The sequence below is a fragment of the Colius striatus genome, chromosome 5 (genome assembly GCF_028858725.1).
Source record: "Colius striatus isolate bColStr4 chromosome 5, bColStr4.1.hap1, whole genome shotgun sequence".
Lineage (NCBI taxonomy): Eukaryota > Metazoa > Chordata > Aves > Coliiformes > Coliidae > Colius > Colius striatus.
Window position 1 is genome coordinate 54,237,224 of NC_084763.1, and position 21,731 is coordinate 54,258,954.

General features: G+C 38.1%; 1 protein-coding gene across 1 annotated transcript in view; it reads right to left on the bottom strand.

The window, feature by feature from the left end:
- LOC104564119 (macrophage mannose receptor 1) overlaps nt 1–21,731 on the bottom strand; it is a 33,670-nt gene that overhangs the window by 2,826 nt on the left and 9,113 nt on the right. Inside the window, exons 9-27 of the mRNA XM_061996184.1 lie at nt 20,840–20,955; nt 19,880–20,028; nt 18,853–19,040; nt 16,899–17,026; nt 15,688–15,775; nt 14,941–15,085; nt 12,657–12,692; nt 12,395–12,558; nt 11,839–11,906; nt 10,861–10,958; nt 10,434–10,573; nt 9,303–9,417; nt 8,511–8,689; nt 7,201–7,303; nt 5,532–5,761; nt 4,030–4,195; nt 2,556–2,702; nt 1,408–1,524; nt 45–212 (exon numbers count right to left, since the gene is read on the bottom strand). Coding sequence (XP_061852168.1) covers nt 45–212; nt 1,408–1,524; nt 2,556–2,702; nt 4,030–4,195; nt 5,532–5,761; nt 7,201–7,303; nt 8,511–8,689; nt 9,303–9,417; nt 10,434–10,573; nt 10,861–10,958; nt 11,839–11,906; nt 12,395–12,558; nt 12,657–12,692; nt 14,941–15,085; nt 15,688–15,775; nt 16,899–17,026; nt 18,853–19,040; nt 19,880–20,028; nt 20,840–20,955 — 2,545 coding nt within the window. The remainder of the gene's footprint in view (nt 1–44; nt 213–1,407; nt 1,525–2,555; nt 2,703–4,029; nt 4,196–5,531; nt 5,762–7,200; nt 7,304–8,510; nt 8,690–9,302; nt 9,418–10,433; nt 10,574–10,860; nt 10,959–11,838; nt 11,907–12,394; nt 12,559–12,656; nt 12,693–14,940; nt 15,086–15,687; nt 15,776–16,898; nt 17,027–18,852; nt 19,041–19,879; nt 20,029–20,839; nt 20,956–21,731) is intronic.

The window sequence follows — 21,731 nt, forward strand, 5'->3', positions numbered from 1 at the left end:
GAGATAAGACCATACCAAGAGAGGATATTAAAGAAGTCACTTACCCTTTGATTTCTTACAAATAGAACCCTTTAGGGAAGAGCAAGGAAGGATACTCCAGTAGCCAGAGAACGCAGACAACTCCACACAGTCACCAAGCTGGTCTCCTGACGGCTGTCCTTCATCCCAGTTAACAAAATCTAAGGCACTGTTGTCTTGCCAAAGCAGCTGCCCTAATATTACAAATGTAAGTGGCAACACTAATAGTTCTGTGTGAAAGATGTTCACTAATATTAGTGAACATTATTACTTGACTCAGCCTAATAAAGCAAAGTGCTTTCTTAAAACAAAACAATATCTGTGGTTGATATCTAATGCATTTATTTTTATCATCTTCTGAAAAACAATGGAATTGCTTTTCCAAATTATGATTAGCAGAATTGCCAACCATAACTTAGCTTAAATTTACATATCCTCACATTTCAAGCACCTTCTGTTATAACACTCAAGCATATGCTTAATTAAAATGGAAAGTTTTATGTTTTACTTAAACTCTGAAACAAAGATTTTGAGGTATCAATAAGTAAAATTAATCCTTAAAAAAAACCCCAACCCTACTTTTCTAACTGATTTTGAATTGATGCTGGTGTTGTTTTCTTCCAGGTGTGTGTTTTCCACTGCACTCTTTTTCTAGTAGCCAGCAGCCTAATTTTTCTCCATCCAGAGAAGCTTGATGCTGTGGGCTCTGGCCAGACACTCATGACTCCCACATAGGTGCTCTACAGCCATGACAAAGTGAGACCCAGCTGAGACATGTTCCCCATTGGGGCACAGAGAAAATATGATGGGAAAGGCTCTCTCACAGACCAGGAATGGGAGAGGTCAGAGGGAGACACACGATATTGGTTGTGATCCTCTGTGAAGGTCCTTGGTGACATTGCAACTGTAAGCAGCTATGCAAAATTATCATCAACTACAGCAATTCCTAGATTGTTCAAAGAAAGATATGAAGTCCAATGATTGCCTCATGTATGGACAGATGAAATTACATGATATATCTTGCTTTTTGAAAGAAAAGTATCTGTATTTTGACTCTTGAGATATTAATATCACCTCTCCACATTTTTGCTACTGAACCAGCTATAGACATTAGGTTTAAACTGAGGCAGTGCCACATGATGGCATCCCTTTGGTGGACCCATGCAATACAAAGACAAGTAAATTTCTTTTTGTACAGCCTTTTGCACTTATGAAACAAAACTATCAGCTTCCAAGAATTTTTAGATTGTATACTAGCAATCTATCTTTTTTATTTTAACTTACTTCTGTTGTACTTCATTTGGTTCCATAAAAACAACAACGTATCTTGTTCATCTTTCTATTTAATGAAGTCTGTTTATGGTTATTTATAGAAGTTAGAATAGTTACCAGTTGCATTTCTGTATATTCCTATCCAAAAGCCACCTGTCTTGCTTGAGTATAAGTCTGCATGCTCTAATAAAAAGTTTGATTCGGCCACATCTTCTATGGAAGTCAACAAACCACCTATGAGAAAATCAACAGCAGGTGATTGAAGGCATCCCCTGCCATAGAAGTCAGTAATGGTTACAGCATTTTATACAGGATAAGATTAAGACATCTCCTGCTGGTAGGGAGCAAGCAAGGATTTCAATAGAGACCAGAAAGTAACATTCAGCTGTAGGGAAACTGCATGGGCTGATGTCGTCAGAAATGAAGGACGTGAAAGCACAGTGAAGATGATTTTTAAACACCAGGCAAAGTGCACATTCTCTTCAAGTGATTGGATAATCTTTTTCATAGGCATTATGAATAATTATTTATTTGTTCTTCATGGTTTGATAGGATCTTATGTAGCATGTAATCTTGCACAGCAAGCAAACTGCAATTCAAACTGAAGCATTATGTTTTTCTGGCAATGGTGGCGGAGGCAGAGGGCTAAGAGGAGCTTAAAAGATATTAAACAAAAGGATCCATTTATTTTGAGCAGTATAGTGCTTTCCTTCCTCTTTCACATTCTCTGGAACCATGGGTGAAGCTGGTGATGACTAAGTGTCATTAGTGCCAAGAGTACAAAGGAGCAGCTCAGGGTCTTGGCCAGGACCAGATATCTCTAAGATAGGAGAGAATTTGCCCTGTCCTTGGCTCTGCAGCTTGCCAGGGAGCCTTGAGAGTAGAGATGGGACTTTCAAGTAGAACACACAGCCCCTTTCAGATCACATACCCCATGTTAAGGAGATATATGGAAAAGAAGGGACAAGATCAGAAGTTAACCTAAGATCAAAGTTAACCTATTTAAATATCTTACTAAAAACAGAAATTTTGTGAATGAAGAAATACAACAACAAAAAAGTGCAGCTGGAAAAAAACAGGGAAAATCAAACACCTTAATTTCAACACAGCTGAAAAGCAAACAGCATCAATGGTGAAAAATGAAAGTCATTGATTTCCTTTTTTTAATATGTGTAGATTTTTGAAGCATCATTTTTCAAGACTTTTAGAAGCGATTTTTCTATGTCAAGATTGAAATTCTATCTTTGGGTAAAAATTATAATTACCCGATTGAATGCACTGAGTCAGAGACTGAGCCCAGCTCATTTCCTTGGCATTGAAACTGTAGCAGTGGCTTCGGAAAGGAATCCAAGATATATGATCAGATTCAGGACATTTTCCAATATCCTGGGGGGGATCAGCAGGAAGTGTGTCTAAAAGAAGAGATATTATTAATGCTTTCATTCAGTAGGATACACAATTCTTCAGATATGATATAAAGTTTAAAAATAAACCCTTTTTTAAAAGTACACAGTGCCAGAATTACCAGTGACTGTTTCAAGAGTGATAACGAGCAGCAGAACTGCTCAGTCGCAGCTGAATGACTCGATGCAAGCCTACATTCTTCAGCATTACCAACTTAATCAGATGTGGACTGTGTGTCAAGGATATTTGAGCTTTCAGGGAGTTTTGGTTCTAGGTTATTTTGTTATAACTAGCAAATTTGAATAAATAAAAGATACAGTAAAAAGCAGAAAAATGAAAAGGCAGAAAACTCCCAAATCCTCCAGAGGTTTAAATAACAATTTTAAATGGAATAGTATCTGAACCACAGCCTACTGGGGAAATTTCCCATTAAATATTTTCTTCAAGATAATAATCCTTACATAAACTTTCTGAACAGCTTTAACTCTGACAATACATGGAATATCTGAATCTCATTGAATATTTGTGCAGGATCTCCTCATTTTCCCTCATGCAATGGAAATTACATCATGGAAACAATAATATGGTCAGTACAAGCACATTTTAATCAAAAGTTGACATGTTTAAGACAGTTGCAATGGAGAGGAAGCCCTCAAAAAGATATTTTTTTTAAAGAGACCAAAGTAGATCAAAAGAAACTCAAAATTTCAATTGATTTTGAGTCACTTCAGCCAAGAGCAATCGTTCTAATACAAATGAGAAAGCAAAAATGTTCAGACCTATCCTAAGATTTTTCTATAGCTTTTAATTTGTACTATTCCTCAGTGACACCTACAGAATCATTATGGAGTATGAACTTCTGTTTGAGTCAACAGCAGACTTTATTTTTCCCAACACCATAATACCTTAGCAGCAACAACCAGATACAACCCTTCTTCTTTTCCACAGTTTTGAGAATCTAGCAGCAATGAACCGTTGAATGAACAAAATGCATTTTATACTACGTGGAATTTATTGATTGTAATCCTTCCCATAAAACTCCTTTCAACAAAAAGTTTCACATTCTAGACCTGAAGTGATGTATTTAGTAATCCTGCAATCTCTAATGTTCTCTCTGCCTGTGATGCAAGATGACTCCTGCCACAGTTATCATCCCAGTCCAGTGTAACAGCATCCTGACAACTCTGCCAAACACTGTGTATCCAAAATGAAGGTATTGACATGCATAATCAGGCTTATTGTTCCTTTATATATACACTTAGAAATTTGTATCTCAGCCAAAGCAGATCCAACAAGGCTTCTGCCATAAACCCAAAAGTCCTCATGATAGCTTACCGTCAGATTTTTCACAGACAGGAAAATGTTTTTCTTTGCAAGGTGCTGTTTTCCACACCCCATGAAGCTCTAGATAGACACAGGCTATTTTCTGTTTTGGTTCTCTATAGTCCCAATTAGAAAAGCTCATTTTCCTTTTATTGATCCATCTGTAATAACCATAACTCTGAAATTGAAACAGACATTTAACAATTTTCCTATGCTTTCATTGCTATCTCAAGTAAGTGGATTTACACAAATGCACATTTTCACAGTGATATGTAGAGTTCAGTTTGTATATCTGTGTTAGCACTGTGACAGTACTAATTGAGTCAGAGCTCAGCAATGTAAAAGACACAGCAATATGTCTCCCATGATGTAACAGCCCATTAAAGTGTTTTGGAAGCTAAATTCTGCTTCCTGTATCCTGTTGGTACTCAGTCCCATATCAGGCAATGTTGTAAAGTGGAATAACCATCCCAGAGATGTCAGGTCACCATGAAGAGCAATATGACCACAAGAAATATGATGCTTCCTTGAGTCATCCCTTATACAGTGATGGACCTGCATCTCTATATCCACTTTTGGTATAGTATAGCATTTACTGCTTTTAATCTTTGGGACATAGCAGTTGCAAGGAGGAAGGTATTTAGAAGCATGTGGCATGTCCTTTGAGCCTTCCTGAACCAAAAGTAATGAAAAAGCTACAGTTGCTAATAATCATGAAGCACTAGCCTTAATTATCTTTTTGAGGAGAATTTATGCCTCCTAAAAATGGCCATCTAAAAGCTAACCTAGTAGTTTGACATAAGTTCTAAAATTCCCATAGAGTTAATAAGAAGAGGCCATCACAATCAGAGGTTCCCAGTCTTCTCCAATGCTTAAGATGGAGTTTAATGATTTAGAATGGATGAACCAGGCTCCCCAGCTCAAGACAGACAGGGAACTTCTAGCGGGAGTCCAGTGCAGGGCCACCAAGATGATCAGGGAACTAGAATGTCTTCCTTGTGAGGAAAGGCTCTGGGACCTGGGGCTTGTTTAGCCTAGATAAGAGGAGACTGCAGGGAGATCTCATTAATATTTACCAGTATCTAAATGGTGGATGTCAGGAGGTTGAGTCATACTTTTTTTCTGTTGTATCCATTGACAGGAGAAGGGGTAATGGAAAGAAGATACAAAGTAACACAAAAAGTTCCATTTAAACATAAGGAAAACCTACTTCACTGTGGGGATGATGGAGCCCTGGCCCAGGCTGCCCAGAGAGGGTGTGGAGTCTCCTTCTCTGGAGGTTTTCAAGAGTTACCTGGATCCATTCCTGTGTGACCTGATCTAGGTGAACTTGCTTGAGCAGGAGGGTTGGACCTCTAAAGGTCCCTTCCAACCCCTATTATTCTGTGATCCTGTGAAGTGGGTGCTATCCACCAGTCTCACATTCCTAAATCTATTCAAACTATAATTCTCCCTCCTGATAGTAATCCAATCATAGCACTTAACCACCCCACCTACCAATTTATTCATCTTACCACATTGCTGTTGAGCCCAATCCATAAGGGCTCTCCATATTGTGCTGCCTGCAGCAGCAGGAATATATTACTGTAGTAATCAAAAATACTGGCAAGCTCTGAAGATTTCTCCTTGCAGGCTTTTCTTGCCTCTTCCCAATTCATTTTAGAAGGAATGATTAAGTAGCTGCTGTTATCATAATGGATGAAATCAGCATCTGGAGCAGTTGTAGAATGAAAAAGTTCAGGCTCTGTAGGGAATAGGAACAAATTTGAGAAGGGGAGAAAAACCCAAGAAATTACTAGGTCACCTGAATTACTTTAGAGTAACATAAGAATATGGTGTGACATCACAAGCATCAAGTAAAAACATTTCTTATTTAAAACATGAGGCATTTAATGGTAACTTGGAATTATTTTTAACTGTAGTATAAATAGTGTAGTTGGGGATTGAGGAGAATGAGCTGTGCATACCTATAGACATACACTTCATCAGATGAAAATATGTGAATAGTGGTCAGACATCAATTCTCCCTACAAAACTTTCTAGTCCCCTTCCCATTGTGCAGTCGAAGTTCCTCTCAATTACAAGCAAGGAGCTGGGTCGCCATATCATTTCAATCCAAAAATTGGGGTGAATTTCATTCTAACCAAAGTTTATGACTCTACTGCTACTTCTTTCCCATGTAAGATGAAGTGAAAAAAGAAACTGTAATTGTAGCTTAGATGATACATGCAGAAGACAAAGATATAGAGCTAGTGGTGGGGATGGAAAAAAGAAGTACAAAAATTGCCTTTATGTTCCATCAGTGTTGATAAAGACCTGGCAATTGGTTTTGCTAGTGGTGCCCTCATGCAGCTTGAATCAGAACCATGAAACCTCTGACCCAGCTGTGGCTTGTTCCTCTATTCTTACTTGTTTCCCAGTAGTTCCTTGTTTCTATTCCTGCAGGCCGTGCTGTGTAGCTCTGCTCTGGATGTCTCTCCTACCCTGAGGATACCCAATGAAAACTAGAGCTTTTGCCCTTCTGGGTATTGTCAGTCTTATGATAGAAAAGCATTGCTAGAGACTGATGGGCCAACTAACCAGTTTAACTGATTGTAGTTAAGCCCCAGTGGAGCCTGCATGAGGGGGGTAGATTTGAGGGTGAGGAAGCAGATTTTAGTGTATTTTCTGCCTAGCTAAGATACCTACAGTGAAAGTGACTGATGGATTTGGCTTTGTAATTCATATTTGCATCTGCAAAATATTCTGATGTAGATGTGTCTATCTGTGCTAGTTGGGTAAAACACTGTCAATATAGAAAAAATGAGGCATTTTGAAAGCACAGCAATTCTGACCTGCTTTGGATATTTACTTCAGGATGAGGCAAGGTGAACCCTGCCTTCAAAGAATCTGTTCACCGTGTGCAGGCAACTGATTTAAGTGAAGATGTCTGCAGGGTAGATGAAGTCAGCCTCTGTGAATATTAGTGGGTACGCTGGTAGGGGAGAGGCTATAAAGCCAAGACTTTCTATAGTCCTTATCCCAGGGTGGGTTTTGTGTCTGGGATTCCTGAGCTGGAAAAATAACCTAGTTTCCCTCACCTAAGCTGCTACCAGCACAACCAGGCAGTTACAACTGAGGGCTCATACAGTTGGACTGTTCAGGAAATGTCTTCTAACAAAGAAAGTGAAAAGAAAAACTTACTGCTGTCCATCTGGCAAATATAGCTTTTGTTATGTTGGCAGTCAGCTTCTTCCCAGTAACCTGCTTTATCTACAAATCTTTTCATCATTGCAGTACAGTCAGTCTAGGGAGAAGTTAAAAAAGGAACTTATAGCTCAATAAGTGCAAAACATCTCACAAAATAATAGAAACAGTTTTGAGGAGACAAAGTTAATAGCTTTTCTTTATAATTTCCTGGCTCTTATTTTCATTTATTGTTTCTTGGAAAATAAACTTATTGTATCATATATCTTAAGCAAATGTACTTTCCTTGACAGATTACTGCAAGAACTTTTGTCAGTTTATAATAATGTCTTGGTTTTCACCAAAGCTATTTTTACTATGTAGTTCATGGTAATCTGTACTGAATTTATTGAAATTTCATTTGGATTCATGCTGTACAGGAAGAAAAAAATAAGGCAAAATAAAAATCCTAGTTAATAACCCTGATTTTTTCACTATAATCTAGTAATTGTGGTAATTCCAATTAAATCTAGCTGTAATTATAATACGGCACTTTTTATTTGCAGTTCTAGACTCCTACAAAGGAATGACAGTAAGTATAGACTCTAAACAGGCATAGAATGGTAGGGGTTGGAAGGGACCTTTAGAGATCATTTAGTCCAACCCCCCTGCAGAAACAGTTCAACCAAGATCAGGTCACACAGGAACATGTCCAGGCAGATCTTGAAGATCTCCAAGGAAGGAGCCTCCAGAACCGCTCTGGGCAGCCTGTGCCAGGGCTCCCTCACCTCAACAGTGAAATAGTTCATTCTTATATTTAAGTGGAACTTTCTGTGTTCCAGCTTCATCCCATCACCCCTTGTCCTGTTGCTAGCTACTATAGAAAAAAGGGATGTCCCAACCTCCTGACACCCACCCTTTAGATATTTATAAATGTTAATAAGATCTCCCCTCAGTCTCCTCCAGACTAAACAGCCCCAGGTCCAGCAGCCTTTCCTCGTATGAAAGATGCTCCAGTCCCCTGATCATCTTGGTAGCCCTGCACTGGCCTCTCTCCAGCAGTTCCCTGTCCCTCTTGAGCTGAGGAGCTCAGAACTGGACACAGGACTCCAGATAAGACCTCATCAGGGCAGAGTAGAGAGGGAGAAGAACCTCCCTTGACCTGCTGGCAACACTCTTCTTGATGCATATTAATCTCTGACATACTATTCAGTCGCCTCCTACCTTAAGTCATTGAAGTATAGGATCCTAGCTGAGAAGTCGGGCTGGTTACACTAACTTTGAGTATGTTATCTAAGTTATGCATATTTTGATTTGTTTCTATTTACCTGTCTGGTACTATACCTCCCAAAGTCTATATATTTATCTCTGAACAGAGATTTTGTGTCCCACTTTGAATAGTCAAAAAGGCTTCCGTCTGTCCACAGATATGTATTCTTATTTTTAATCTTATTCAGTCCAATCCAGGTTTCATTGCCAACATCCTTTAGGTTTAAGGTTAAGAAGGCTATTAAAACAAAAGAAATGAGAGAAAGAGAGTAAGCTGTGGAGTCACCTTTCTTCAAATTCAGAGAAAGCCAGATTCCAAATAAAACAACCCATCGACTGTAAGAAAATATTGCAAATATAAAGTTCAGTATTGTTAGGCTGTGAGTTAATGGTGAAACAGAAAAATGACAGTGGGTAATTTAACTGAAGCAGTTTGATTTCATTAAAAAAACAAAGCAAATATTTTTTAGATAAAAATGAAAGAGACTTCTAGGAAATATTATAGAAATTAAGGCTAGAAGTGACTTCAAAAAGATTAATCAGTCCTCCCCAAGGCAGCATCAACTGAACATCAGATGAACTGATGTTTGTTTACTTTCTGATTTGAATAACTGCAAGCATTTCATTACTATCAACTGTTGCTATTTATCCCATCTTCCAAGGCCATGGGGAACATTTTTGCCAGGAGACAGAAAGCTCTATGTCTCACTCCAGTCTTCCCTTTGGACCAAGCAGCTCAAGGTCCTCCTTCATACTTATAATATTTAGATCTGAAAGCTAGTTCAGGCTTATCATTAGATGGTGATATGTACTGGCTTCATACTTCACACCAAAACGTTCAGATGGCATACCTTGCACCTGCTCATTGTGAATAGAGGCCAAATTTCCCCCTAGTTCTATACAAGCACTTCTTGCAGAGTGCCAAGGCAGTCTCTCTTCTTCTCTGGATCCAAATATTTTGTAACACTGCAGGGAAAACAAAGGATTAAGAAAAAATTCAGGTGTCAGAGTACTAAAACCATTGGTTTTAATTCAATTCTAATCCTTACATGTAAAGAGCATCAGATGGGTGATCTGCTGAAATGAAAACACTTTCAGCTGGAAAGAGATATGGCTAATCATAGTAAATCATATGCAGGACTTACAAACCCATTGGTTGTCAAAGGTTAGTGCTGGGCAAGAGCATGCAACCCCCAAAAGCTTTTGAGGAATTAAGTAGATATCCAAGGTGCATGGATAGATACTTCGGATCACATTACTGAAAAATGAGATGATGTGAGCACTTCTCCTGAATATCAATTGAAAAAATTGAGTTTGTGATTGTGTATGTTCTAGGGGACAGGAAACATGTCTTTTTTTTAACTTGCATATGCTGCTTCTCCCTTTCTACATCCTTTGAATGCATAATTACTTCTCCTATTTGATTACATTGTGGGATTGGTTTGTGGTTTTCTTTTTTTGATTGACTTGGTGGGTTTTTCAGGTTCCTATGAGCAAGTGTACTTTTGCTTGTCTTTGCAAGAAAAAAATGCTTGCTTGTTTTCTACATCAGATTTGACATTTATCGCTTAAGATGAGTTGTTGTGATAGCTGATTGCATACTAATGATGTGACCTTTCATTGTTTTATCTTAGTGTTACTCACAAAGAGGGATTTACACTCACAGACAAGGATAATGGAACAGGATTTCCATTTTTAGGATGTCTAAAATGAACAAAAAAATGTAGAAACTATAAAAGTAACCATGGCTAAATGCACATGAGTATTTACAGAATTTCTAACTGAAAACATTTAAATTCACTCTTTTTTTTAAGGTTTAGATACAGGCTTGCCAATATTAAGACTTACTGCACTGTTACTTACAAAACCACTTAATAAAGTGGTTTCTAAAATGAGAGAATGTATACAGTGAGATAAAAGGGATAGCTGTTTTCTCTATCTATAGCAAACCTGCTAAATATGCATGAGATTTGTTACCACACCTTATTTTTAAACAACAGCCAAGTTTCAGGACATCCTCCCAGAGGTGGAACCACAGCAGGAGCAAATCCTGAGTAAGTTGAATGGTGCCTTTCACAAATGAAGGCATTTTTCACACCGCAGCTTACATCCTTCCAGAAGCCTGGAAATAAATGGCAACAGTCAATCCCAGACAGTATTTATAAAGTCGAAATGAAACAGGTGAAACTGTTGCTATGTACACATTTCTCCAAATACACTCCTTCTGTGTCATGTTTAGTATCCTAATAGTGATAGTGTAGCTTTAAACCTCAACATAGCTGTTATGAAAAACCAACAGTATTGTTCAACTGCCTCTTTATGGGGTAGTCTCAAGTTCAAATACATCACAAACATTCTGGATTTTGATGCTGGATTTTCAGTTAGATTGATTGTTGCTATTTTACTCACCATAATCTGACATTATCACACAATTTTCATCATTATTTGCAAAATTGGGTTCATTTGGTGCCCAGGCAACATAGTTCACTGGAGTCTCATCCAGCCAGCTGAAAGAAACCAGGAGACAGCAGCTGCCAAACAGAAATCTCCAGCAATCATTTAGTTACAAGGTATGTTTAGGTAAAGGGCTAAGTAATGCCTTAGCATTGACCAAAGAGCAGAGACTCCACACATACTGGAGAAGACATATCCCTAGTATTACTGTTGCTTCTCATCTCTTTAGAACTATGACATTCAAGTCCCACCAGCATTCCATTTTGCCAGAGGCTAGACAAACAATGTCATACATGAATAGATAGCTTCTTATGGTCTGGAGAAAACTGAAACCTCAACCAGTGCACAAACTTCCCTTTCATCTCAGAAAGGTGTCTTCCTGGAATCCTTCTACAAACAGATTTCTAAACCAGGTTCCTGACCAGCAATTTCAGAAAGGTGTTGGACAAGATGTTGCTTACACTGCTTGCTCCCAGCTCACATAAATTGAACCTCTGGGATCAGTCTGTTTAAATCCTTTACATCCACATTTTATCAAAACCTCCCGAACTTTCCCTGTGGCCATTTGAGGTCAGAGTTAATCTCATCTTAAGGTTGTCCTCTAAAGTGAATCAGGTGAATAACATCTTTCAATTAACTGCTACTCCTCTCTGCCTATGAAGGGTTGTTTGGGTGTTTAACTCAGTGTAAGTCATCAAGTGAAATGAATCTTGAAAAATTAACTTCTATTGGTTTTGCTCTCCCAGATTGAGAAGGAAAACACGTTGCTTTGCTTAAATATGAAGAACTTCATGCTTCTGATCTGAGACTTCTCCTGAAAAATATCCAGAGATCAGTTGCACAACAGTTGTAAAATGAAAGCACACAAGTGTTACCACAAAGCAAGACGAAATTACCATCATTTCTTGTCCATACAAGCTTTCTTTTACTCACCTGAATTTCTGATCAAAGCTGACAACTAAGCCAATGAAATATGATTCCACTGTGAGTTTTGTGGACATCTGAGACAAAAGTGATCAACAGTTAAGCACTAAACAGTTCCTTAAAATCAAACAAAAATCTGGAAGCCCATTATCCATGCCTGTGATTTTCTTTTTCTTCCCCCTCCCAGCCCCTTCAGAACACTGTAGATTCAAATCCAAGTTTGAAACAGGCAAGAGAGATATGGGGAGCATCCTGGAGTGAGGAACCCACTGAACAGGAAAGTAATTATCACTGTGCTGGGCACTACACATCTTAGAAGAAATAAGTAACCTTGGACTGAATTATCCTTTGCTAAACCCTTCACATTTGCATGGCTTTTTCCTCTGCCTACTAAACTCAACAGTAATTCCTTTTACAAATCCTGAATGAATATATTGTTATATAAATATGAAACATAGCACAATAGCTTAGCACTCTACCCTGGCTAAATAAACAGACTGTTCCCTTTATTTTATCAGCTGCTGTGCCTCAGAATTCTATTATAATTAATAGTCTCGGTGCTTACATATTTCCATAGAAATTGTCTTTTGCTTTCATTCTCAATGACAACAAGATCTGCAAAGTTCCTCTGACAAATTCTCCGTGCTTCTTCCATATGGACATGTTCTTTGCTGAAATAGTACTGTTTGTCTTCATATATAATCCATCCATCGTCAGTGACTTGATATTCTGAAAGATAAACAATCATATATATTGCATCTACATCTGGTCTGTAAAAAGCATGAAAACCACACTGTAAACTTTTCTTTGAAAGAGAAAAATCCTACCAAGTCTGTAGTTCGGTTCAGGTTTTAGCAGTGTACCTGTGAAATAAAAGATCATCATGAGCTACATTCCAAATACAAAAAAATCCAGGGAGATTTGCTTTATGTAATGGCAATAACGTGGAAAACAAACACAATCAAATGAATTATTATTTGGTGCATTTTCAAGATTTTAGAACACATGCCACTGGATTAAATAGAGGTATCATATAGAAACATATATCTAGTGAAAAATATGTATCTTTAAACCATATATACATAGCTCCAAAAGTATTGTATTCCACAATCCAGGATGTGTGGCACTTTGTAGATTAAACATACATTTGTTGGAAATTTATTTAGTATTTTTACTTGCCATGTTGTTATTAGTTATTATTGATATATTAATGGGACTGGAGCCAAACAACATAATCCAAACAACATATTAAATTCTCAAGTTTATGTACACAGTAGTAAAACAATTCACAAATACTGAAAGGTTAATGCTGGTATTATGTTAATGTCACACATCAATTGTGGTGTCTTGACACATCTCTCACATTCTGATAGTTTGACTTTTACTAGAAAAGTCTGTCTTTAAGAGTCCTGGAGAGACAGTAGATACCAAACTCAAGTTTCTGATTACAGGATGGACCAGGAGGAAGCAGCTAAACTGTTGCTATTCCCAGAGACAGCTATAAGCCCCACAAAGGTTCTTCACAAGGGCTACTAATCCTGCCCTTAGCTTTCTATGTTTCTTCTGTGGTTTGATGGAGAAGAACATACTGTTAGATGTTTATTTCTAAATTGTTAAGGAACAGTTTAGATAAGAAATAAGCAAACAAATGGAAAAGCAATTAAAATTCCATTGTGAGTTTTAAAACATCTTCTTCTTAAATATTTAGTGAATAATAGAGCTAGAATTATTTAAATATCTTCATGGTGAATTTACATCACCTCATTTTGATATTATTTTTAATCCTAACATAACTTTCCTTGTTTTTCAAGAAAATGGAATATCTTCAGTAACTATCTTTCTTAAGCAATATGGGAACTGACAGTTGAGTATCCCTCCTCTCATACAGATCCCATGTAATTTAGAGTCACAACAAGAAGGTCTAATTTATTCATTTATTTTACTTTGGAGAAATCATCTAGGACCAAAATAAACTGATCAGAGTCTTTATGTCATGGTTTCAAAACTCCTCCTGAGTAATCTTGCCAAGAGCTGCATCTGTACAAAGCAGCATGCTCAGCAAACCAAGAAGGGCTGCACAGGATGTCCCACTTCCAGCTGGTATGTACAAGTCAATGTTTTGATGGTTGCATTTGTATGAGTAATCTACCCACAAGAGAACAGTGATTCCTCCTTTTCAGCTAAGCAGTTTTTCAGTGTTAGCATGGTGCCTTATTTCCTCTTCAAGGGTCATAGTTTGTTGGCAAAGTCATCAAATATTAGACATACTCAGTGCTTTTTATGTAAGCGCTTCTCCCTTCCCTTCCCTATTGTGCCTTCTATACGTTCTCTGTGTGCATTCAACGTTCTTTTCATTTCAAGAAGCTTTTAAGAATCTACTCTGTGACAATGCATATGGTACTCAGTTTATAACCTAAAGATAGGGCTGTAATAGTAGGATTGAATAAGCAAAAGCAAATTGTTTATTATCAGTTGGCCCTTGGGTTTGTTAGCCCTGGAATAGCCTGTTTTCACCACTGACAGGCACTCCTGCCCATGTTCATCAGATCAGTTTCATGCCCTGGCACCAGATGTAAGAGGCCTGGCATTATGGGGTCCTGCTTCCCAGACAAAGTTGGTGGATGCAGGGGACATTCAAGGCTACACCAGCCTCTACTTTTGATCTTTTCTTCAGAGTTGCTGGTTCCCATAACAACTGATGCCCCTCTTTGGTTCCCATTATATGTTTCACAATGGGAAGCAAAGCATTTTTCTCATTTGTGCAGAGAACTCTCCTGTTCTGCATCTTTGTTTCTCAGGTAAACCTGAAGTAGACAGAAATATAGGAAGGAGGTAAAAAGAGAGAGGATAAGTACCTTGCAAATTTATTCAACCCATATCAGAAAGAGAAAAAGCCAGAGATAAAGTAATAGGCACACCTTTAATTTCCTACATCTGAGTGCAATTGAAACATCTCAATTAACTCCTCTTGCTTTATATGTTGCCTTCACTGCAACTAGTTTTAAGATGAACAATTCCCAGTACCTTTCTTCTTTTCAATTTCTTTAAATCTGTACAATTTGGTTTTGAACTTGGGTTTATAGCTCTAATTAAATGGGGGAGTAATCATACCTTTCTTAGTTTCACAAATCCAATTAAGTGAAGAGTCACAGCGCAAGTCGTTCCAGCGCATTTGCGGTGATCCGTTAAACATAACACAGTGTTCAAGTTCTTTATAGTTGTTGGGTTCATCTTCATCCCAGTTCTCATAAATTACCTGGGTTGGAAACACATCTCAATTACTACGTGATTTGAGCTGAATGGAAGTAATTGAGATTGCCATCAAAACACAATTTCAGGATCTCATCATCTCAAGTACCTCGTTTGTGGATTCAGTAGGAGTTCAGATGGGCCTGAGAGGGCTGTGAAAGTCATGCTGATCATTTCCCTTTGCCCACCACTCCCCAGAGAAAGAGATCTTTATATTACATGGTATAGAAATGCACGTGTCTGATGGAGGAAAAACTGACAGACAGAAGGAATCGTGTTTATTTGACTTTGTGAAAGATGGCAAGCTGACTTCTCTGTATTGATGTACAGCAGTGCCCAGTCTGGGATGCTATGGAGATCTAAGAGCACAAACTGTGGAAAAAGCAATATAACAGGCTACTAGGGGTGAAACAGAGGCAATTTTGTACTTGCATTGGTGTGTTAAGACAGTGCCATCAATAAGCACAGCAGCTGTTGAAGTGATGGATAAAGGGCTGCCATGCACCTGCCAAAGGTTTAAAGAGATCTGAAAAAGGCATGAAAAGGATGAAAATCTACATATTTTAAAAGGACATCAAGGTAATTAATGTCCAGTAAAAAAGTACTCACGGGGGAACCATCAATCCAGGTAAACCCTTCATCAGGATTTAAAAGAAACAAACCGATCCAGAAAGCCTGACTGCGCAGTCCTTTATCCCTAAAATAGATGGTACAATATAGATATGTAAGTGTAGAAAGAGAGGCCATGATAGAAATGCTGGAAAGAAAAGAAATGTGCTGTTTTCTGTCAGATCCTTTACTGTTGGTCCATAGCCAGACTTACAGCCTACAGTCTGTCAAGGTGTTTGGTAGTGCTCTGTGTTGTGACAAGACTTGCACATTTGAATATGAGTTAAAGGAGAAGTGATGTGGCACAGAGCTAGCTCAGGCTCCCATCATTGTAGCTGCAGCACAGCTCTTGGATGTGGGAGGAGTTCATAGCCACAGGCTTTAGCAAAAGCATAACATAAACAGAGAGCTATAATACAATTTAACTACTAACTAAACAGATTTCACAAATTAAAACCACTTTAATCTTCTCATAATACTGAGAAACAATACAATGAAGAAGTGTGATATCATAAAGAGTTTTCTATTAGACAATTCTAAATCTATTTGAGGGGTTAAACCTAGATCCATTACTATATGGAACACTTTTGCTTAAATAGCTGTACATTATGTGCCATTGAGATGTCACGACATTAAGGAATGCAATCAAAATATAGTGGTCTAATTTGAAGGGGAAATAATGGCACCACTTCTACATTGGGAGCAAGACATGGCATTTGCATTGCTGGCAAAAAAAATCATTAAAATTGATTTCTGGCTTATTTCAGGAGTCTGTAGTTTATAGTCAGAAAATTTCCACATTAGTCTTTGCATTTTGATTTCCATTACACGTGGACTCAAAGGGATTTTTAAATGCATGGATTAAAATATGAATTGCACCTAGTGTAAAGGCACAATAAGAGCAAAACATTTGTTTTACCATCTCCCTTTTGAGAGAGGGATTGCAATGTACAAAATTGATTGAATTTGGAAAATAAACTTGATAAGAACCTGATGAACATGGCAAAAATATCAAAGCTTCTTTGAAACATTGCAGATGTATTTTTTTGTGATAAAGCAATTTTTCAGGATTGTATTTCCAAATGATAAAATTCCATTTTAATTTAAAATTCATTTGTGTTGATTCACTCTCCCAGATATAAATACCTTTTGAAGGAATTATTGTGTAAAATAGCATGACCATGAAAAAGAAGCATTGTGCAAGTACTCACGATGCTAATTGCCACAATAAAATTTGATCTTCTTTGGTATTGATTGTGGCCAGATTTCCTCCTATTTCTCTACAGAATTCTTCAGCTTCAAACCAAGACTTCTTTTGTCTTCCCTCTCTCATAAAAAACTATTGAGGAAAAAAAAACCAAACTAAATTACTAAATGGTTGAAATTTTGTACATAAAAGTATATGTCTGTGTGATTCAATTGAGTATCACTTTAGCACCCTTTTATTCTTAATTGACAACATCATATAATCAAGATCTATTGTATTAAAATCTTTTTTTCTTAGCATTCTCTATTTAAAATAAGACAAGAGTAGCATTCACATCTGACAAGGACAAAATGTATCATAATAATACATGAGAAGAAAAAAAATAGAACTTCTTTATATCTTTGACGACTGAAAGGTTCAAAGTAAGATGGAACTGCCCAGCTGTGGAATTTTCAGTAGAAAACAGGAGATTTTTGAGAAACTAAAGGGGGAGGGAAAATCAGTAGGTTGGAATAGAAAAGATAGTATGGATGCAGGAAGCCATTTGGTAAGGTGCTAATCCTGGCCAGGGAAGAGATTTTTGTGTGGTGGTGCAAGTGTACAAATAGCTCCACTTTCTGCTATGAAGTAAACACGTTCTTGAAGTAAGGAACAGGATGCTTGACATTTTAGGAAAAAGATAATCAACAATTTAGTAAATGGCAGAACCATTGATGTTGTAAACAATAATTAAACATGACATAAAAGTTGAGATCCTTATAAACACAGGACTAAAATAGTCTCTGTCTGTCCAAGAGTCAGAGAGTCTCAAGGAAGAAAATGACAGGATATTTATGTGACGACCTGGAAGGACTTTGTTGCACATTTACCTTTACTTGATCTATTTTGTCTTTTCTTTACCTTTTTTCTTTTCAAAAGAGAAATATTTAAGGCATTTTTAGCTAGATTAAGAGAATGCCCAAACTTTTGACTTGCTTAAGAGTCAGCAATGTCAAGCTAGACCTCTTTCTACAAGTGTCACTACAAGTATTACATGCTGTGTTTGAAAAAGTTGTCAGGACAGGTTTCCATAAGTTCCCTTAGAAGCACTGTCTTATGCAAGTGACATTGACAGCTCTTGAGACTCGGTACTATGTTTTTCTGGAGTCCTGGAAGTAAATAAGTTAGAGAAAGTGCTTTTCTAGCACTCTTTTTTCATAGAATCATGAAATGGAAGACACATCCAAAGATCATCCAAGTCCAACTCCCCTGCAAAAGCAGGTTTACCTAGATCAAGTCACACAGGAACACGTCCAAGTGGGATGTGTTCCAGATGGAGATTCCACAACCTCCCTGGGAAGCCTGTGCTAGTGCTCCCTCACCTTTACAGTAAAGAAGTTTCTCCTTAGGATTAAATGGAACTTTTTGTGTTCCAGCTTTTGCCCATTACACCTTGTCCTGTCACTGGGCACTACAGAAAAAAGTGTCGCTCCATCTTCCTAACATACAACCTTTAAATAATTGTAAGTATTAATGAGCTCCCCCCTTAGCCTTCTTCTCCAGGCTGAACAGCCTCAGTTCCCACATCCTTTTCTCATAAGGAAGATGCTTCAGTCCCCTGATCATTATGATGGCTCTGCACTGGACTCTCTTCAGCAGTTCCCTGTCTCTCTTGAGCTGGGGAGCCCACAACTGGAAATATGACTCCAGATGAGGCCTCACCAGGGCAGAGCAGAGGGGGATAAGAACCTCCCTTGACCTGCTGGACACACCAGAATTTTCATTGTTTCCTGTTTTTCATTGATGACTTTCATTATATTTGATGGGTCTCATGGTTTCTTTGCATTCAAATACCATAATCATTCCCAACAAATGACCCAGCACTGGGGTACCTGAATACTATGGTTACCAAATACTGTGGCTCCACCCCCTAGGCTGCCCCATGTTCAGGCTTGCAATGAAGGTATCTACACACTTACTTTGAAGCATGAATCTGCCTGGGAGGCCCCATCCCAGCCTTCAGCACAGGTGGCTGCAGAAGGAGCAGGAGGCGGCGCTCCTGCTGCCCGCTGTTTGCATAGATAGTTTGCTCTCTTCTCACAGCTAATGACATCCCATAATCCAGCTGCAATTCCAGTTTTCATAGCAACACAACCTTGCTCTTTTCCTTTGTGATATGGAAAAGAAATTAGCAAAACCAAAATCTTAATTGCTCGTAGGAAATTATGAAGAGGAAGATGCAAATGATGCACATTAAAAACTATCCTGGATATGAAAATATTTTTAATACCTCCTGACAGAGCCCAGATAAGGGTCAATGAGTCTCTTAGACATATCTTTGCCAAAAACTGAGATTTGCAGCTTTAAAACTCAAATCTCCCTTACCTTGCCACTCTTTGGAAATCACAGGGCAAATGGCACTTGATTTTATTTCCATGTTGCAGACGGCCTGACAACTATTTTGAGATTCTCAATATCCAGGTAATTCAATTTCAAGAATGCTGGTATCAAGTATAAGTTTCTTTTAAGGCATAACTAGCTAGTGTGAATGAGAGAGTTCACATGTAGAAGCTCATCTGTTTTGCCAAAACTCAGAACAGATGGATGTTCACTGCTCATTCCTCACATGCACATAATGGGTCAAAAAACTATAACAATTTTTTCCTCAATCTGATGAGTTGGGTTTAATTGGTGTGAAAAAGTTGAAAAAGATGAGACCATGGAACTTGTTAACTCCTGCACAGTGTTGTCTTCAGTCTAACCCATAAGAAAACTGCTCCTGTAAAACTTCACAGGAAATTGGCTCACACAGCACCTGACACTTAAATGTGATAGTGCTTGTTTCACTGGCATCAAACACAAGATGTGCTGCTGTTGGCCACCTACAGCTACAAGCACAAAACAACATGTCTACCTTACTTTCTAACACCAGGTGACAGAAAGGAGAAAGTTGCACAAATTGCAGATGAATTCCTATTACCAAGGTTGAGCCCATGCAGAGCTTACCTGGCATTGCTGTGTTCCAGTGTGTGAAGAGAGGAGTTTCTCCACTGATCCATCTGAAACTACCTTGGTCCTCTAAGGCAGAGAGACCAATCCAGAAATATTGTTCAGACCTCAGCCCCATCAGACTAATCAGAAAGGCTTGCTCATTTCTGAAATGGAAAACAGTGTTCATCCACAACCTATTACATTGCAATATTAATCTAAATGGTACAAACAAAAGTAATACTATCATGCTACCAGGACCTCAAGGCAACAGCTCCTCAGTGAAATTCAGGCAAAACCTCAACAGGCTTTGGAAGGTGGTCAAAAGAATTTAGGGAGTGACAACTTCCTCCTTCCTTGTGAAGGCATCTTCTTTCCACACAGTTCTGTGAAATGTCACAAATCACTGCTCACATTGCCTTCTAGTTGTATTCTACTGTTTTCCTAGACTTTCCAAGCACTCAACATGCCTCAAACACATTACCAAGTCAGGACAAAATTGTCAGCTTTGCTAGCCATCGGCTCTGAAGGCAGTCGTGTTCCTCAGAGCCTATGGAGCTTGCAAAGCCTGACAGGTATATGGGAAGGTTGGAGCTGATGCATTCTGTCTGTGGTGGGGCAGGTCCCAAGGAAGATTTTTTTACATTTATTCAGAATTTAACTTAGAAGGCAGTTTAGAAAAATAGTTTCAAAGCTTACCCATCAAAATGAGATAATACTCATCAAGAAACAGACTAAAACTGTAGTAACCGTTTCCAACAGAAAAAAAACCCATTAAAAGTACCACAGAAGGTAGGAATTGAAAAACATAAAACATTGAGTGGCAGGGGCGTTTTCTTTTGCATTAATAATATTATTTGGCTTAATACTACATATTTTTTTAAAAGCACTGCTAAAACACTTTGAAGAGTTCAAAAAATTGACCAGTTTTGCAAGTTTCTCTATCAGAAGCATTGATTTTGGAGAGATATGTCCTACCTGCTTTCCACTGTAGCTAGATAAGCTTTGCTCTGTTCACATGTCTTATTTGCTTCTGAGAATGTCACAAGTGAAGAGCCCAAGAAGTAACAGTGCAAATCGTATTTTTTCCAACCCTGTAACAAACACAAGGTTCTTAATGTGACATTGAAAGGGATTTCAATAGAGAAGATTGACTCTGCTCTTTTATGTATAAATATCCAGTGTTAGATTTGTAACAGCTAAGCTTAAAAATGAGACTGGGCCAATCTGTTAAAAACAAAAGCTGGGGTTTTGCTGCTATTTGCTCCTACTGAAGGTCTTTTTTTGTGTGTGTTTAGAGGATAGAGGTAAGAATTTAGTTTATATGTCTTTCAAGTGTGTGACTTTTTAAAGCAAATTGTGACTGTGCTATTTGTTATTGCTTGCCAGTGCTCTCTAAGGCTGGAATTATGCAAACTGCACCGTAATGAGTCTATGATTCACTCAGGAGAGAGCTGCAGCTCCAGTCTCACAGAGCTGCAAATCTGATATAACGAAGTACAAAAAATATTGCAGTATGGAAATAGATTCATATGCAAGCACAGCTCCTCATAAACATCCCTATCATCCCTAAGTGCAAGGAGTGAGGAGGTTTTCTGAGCCAAGAGGAAACCAGTCAGTGATTGTTTATGGGAAACAAAAAAGGGAAGAATATCAGTAAAGCACCTCTGTTCCTTCCTACTCTTAGAAGTGACATGTGCTGACTAATATAGTTATTTTCTGAAAAGGATAATTCTTGTTTGATAAAAACAACCAGCTGATATCATTCAAAGACCAACTAAATAGTCCATTGGTAGGAACATGGTATAGAGAAGTTGATCCTTTTCTCTTTCAAAGTTGTCTTTCTTTTATCATTTTTATATATTAAGGA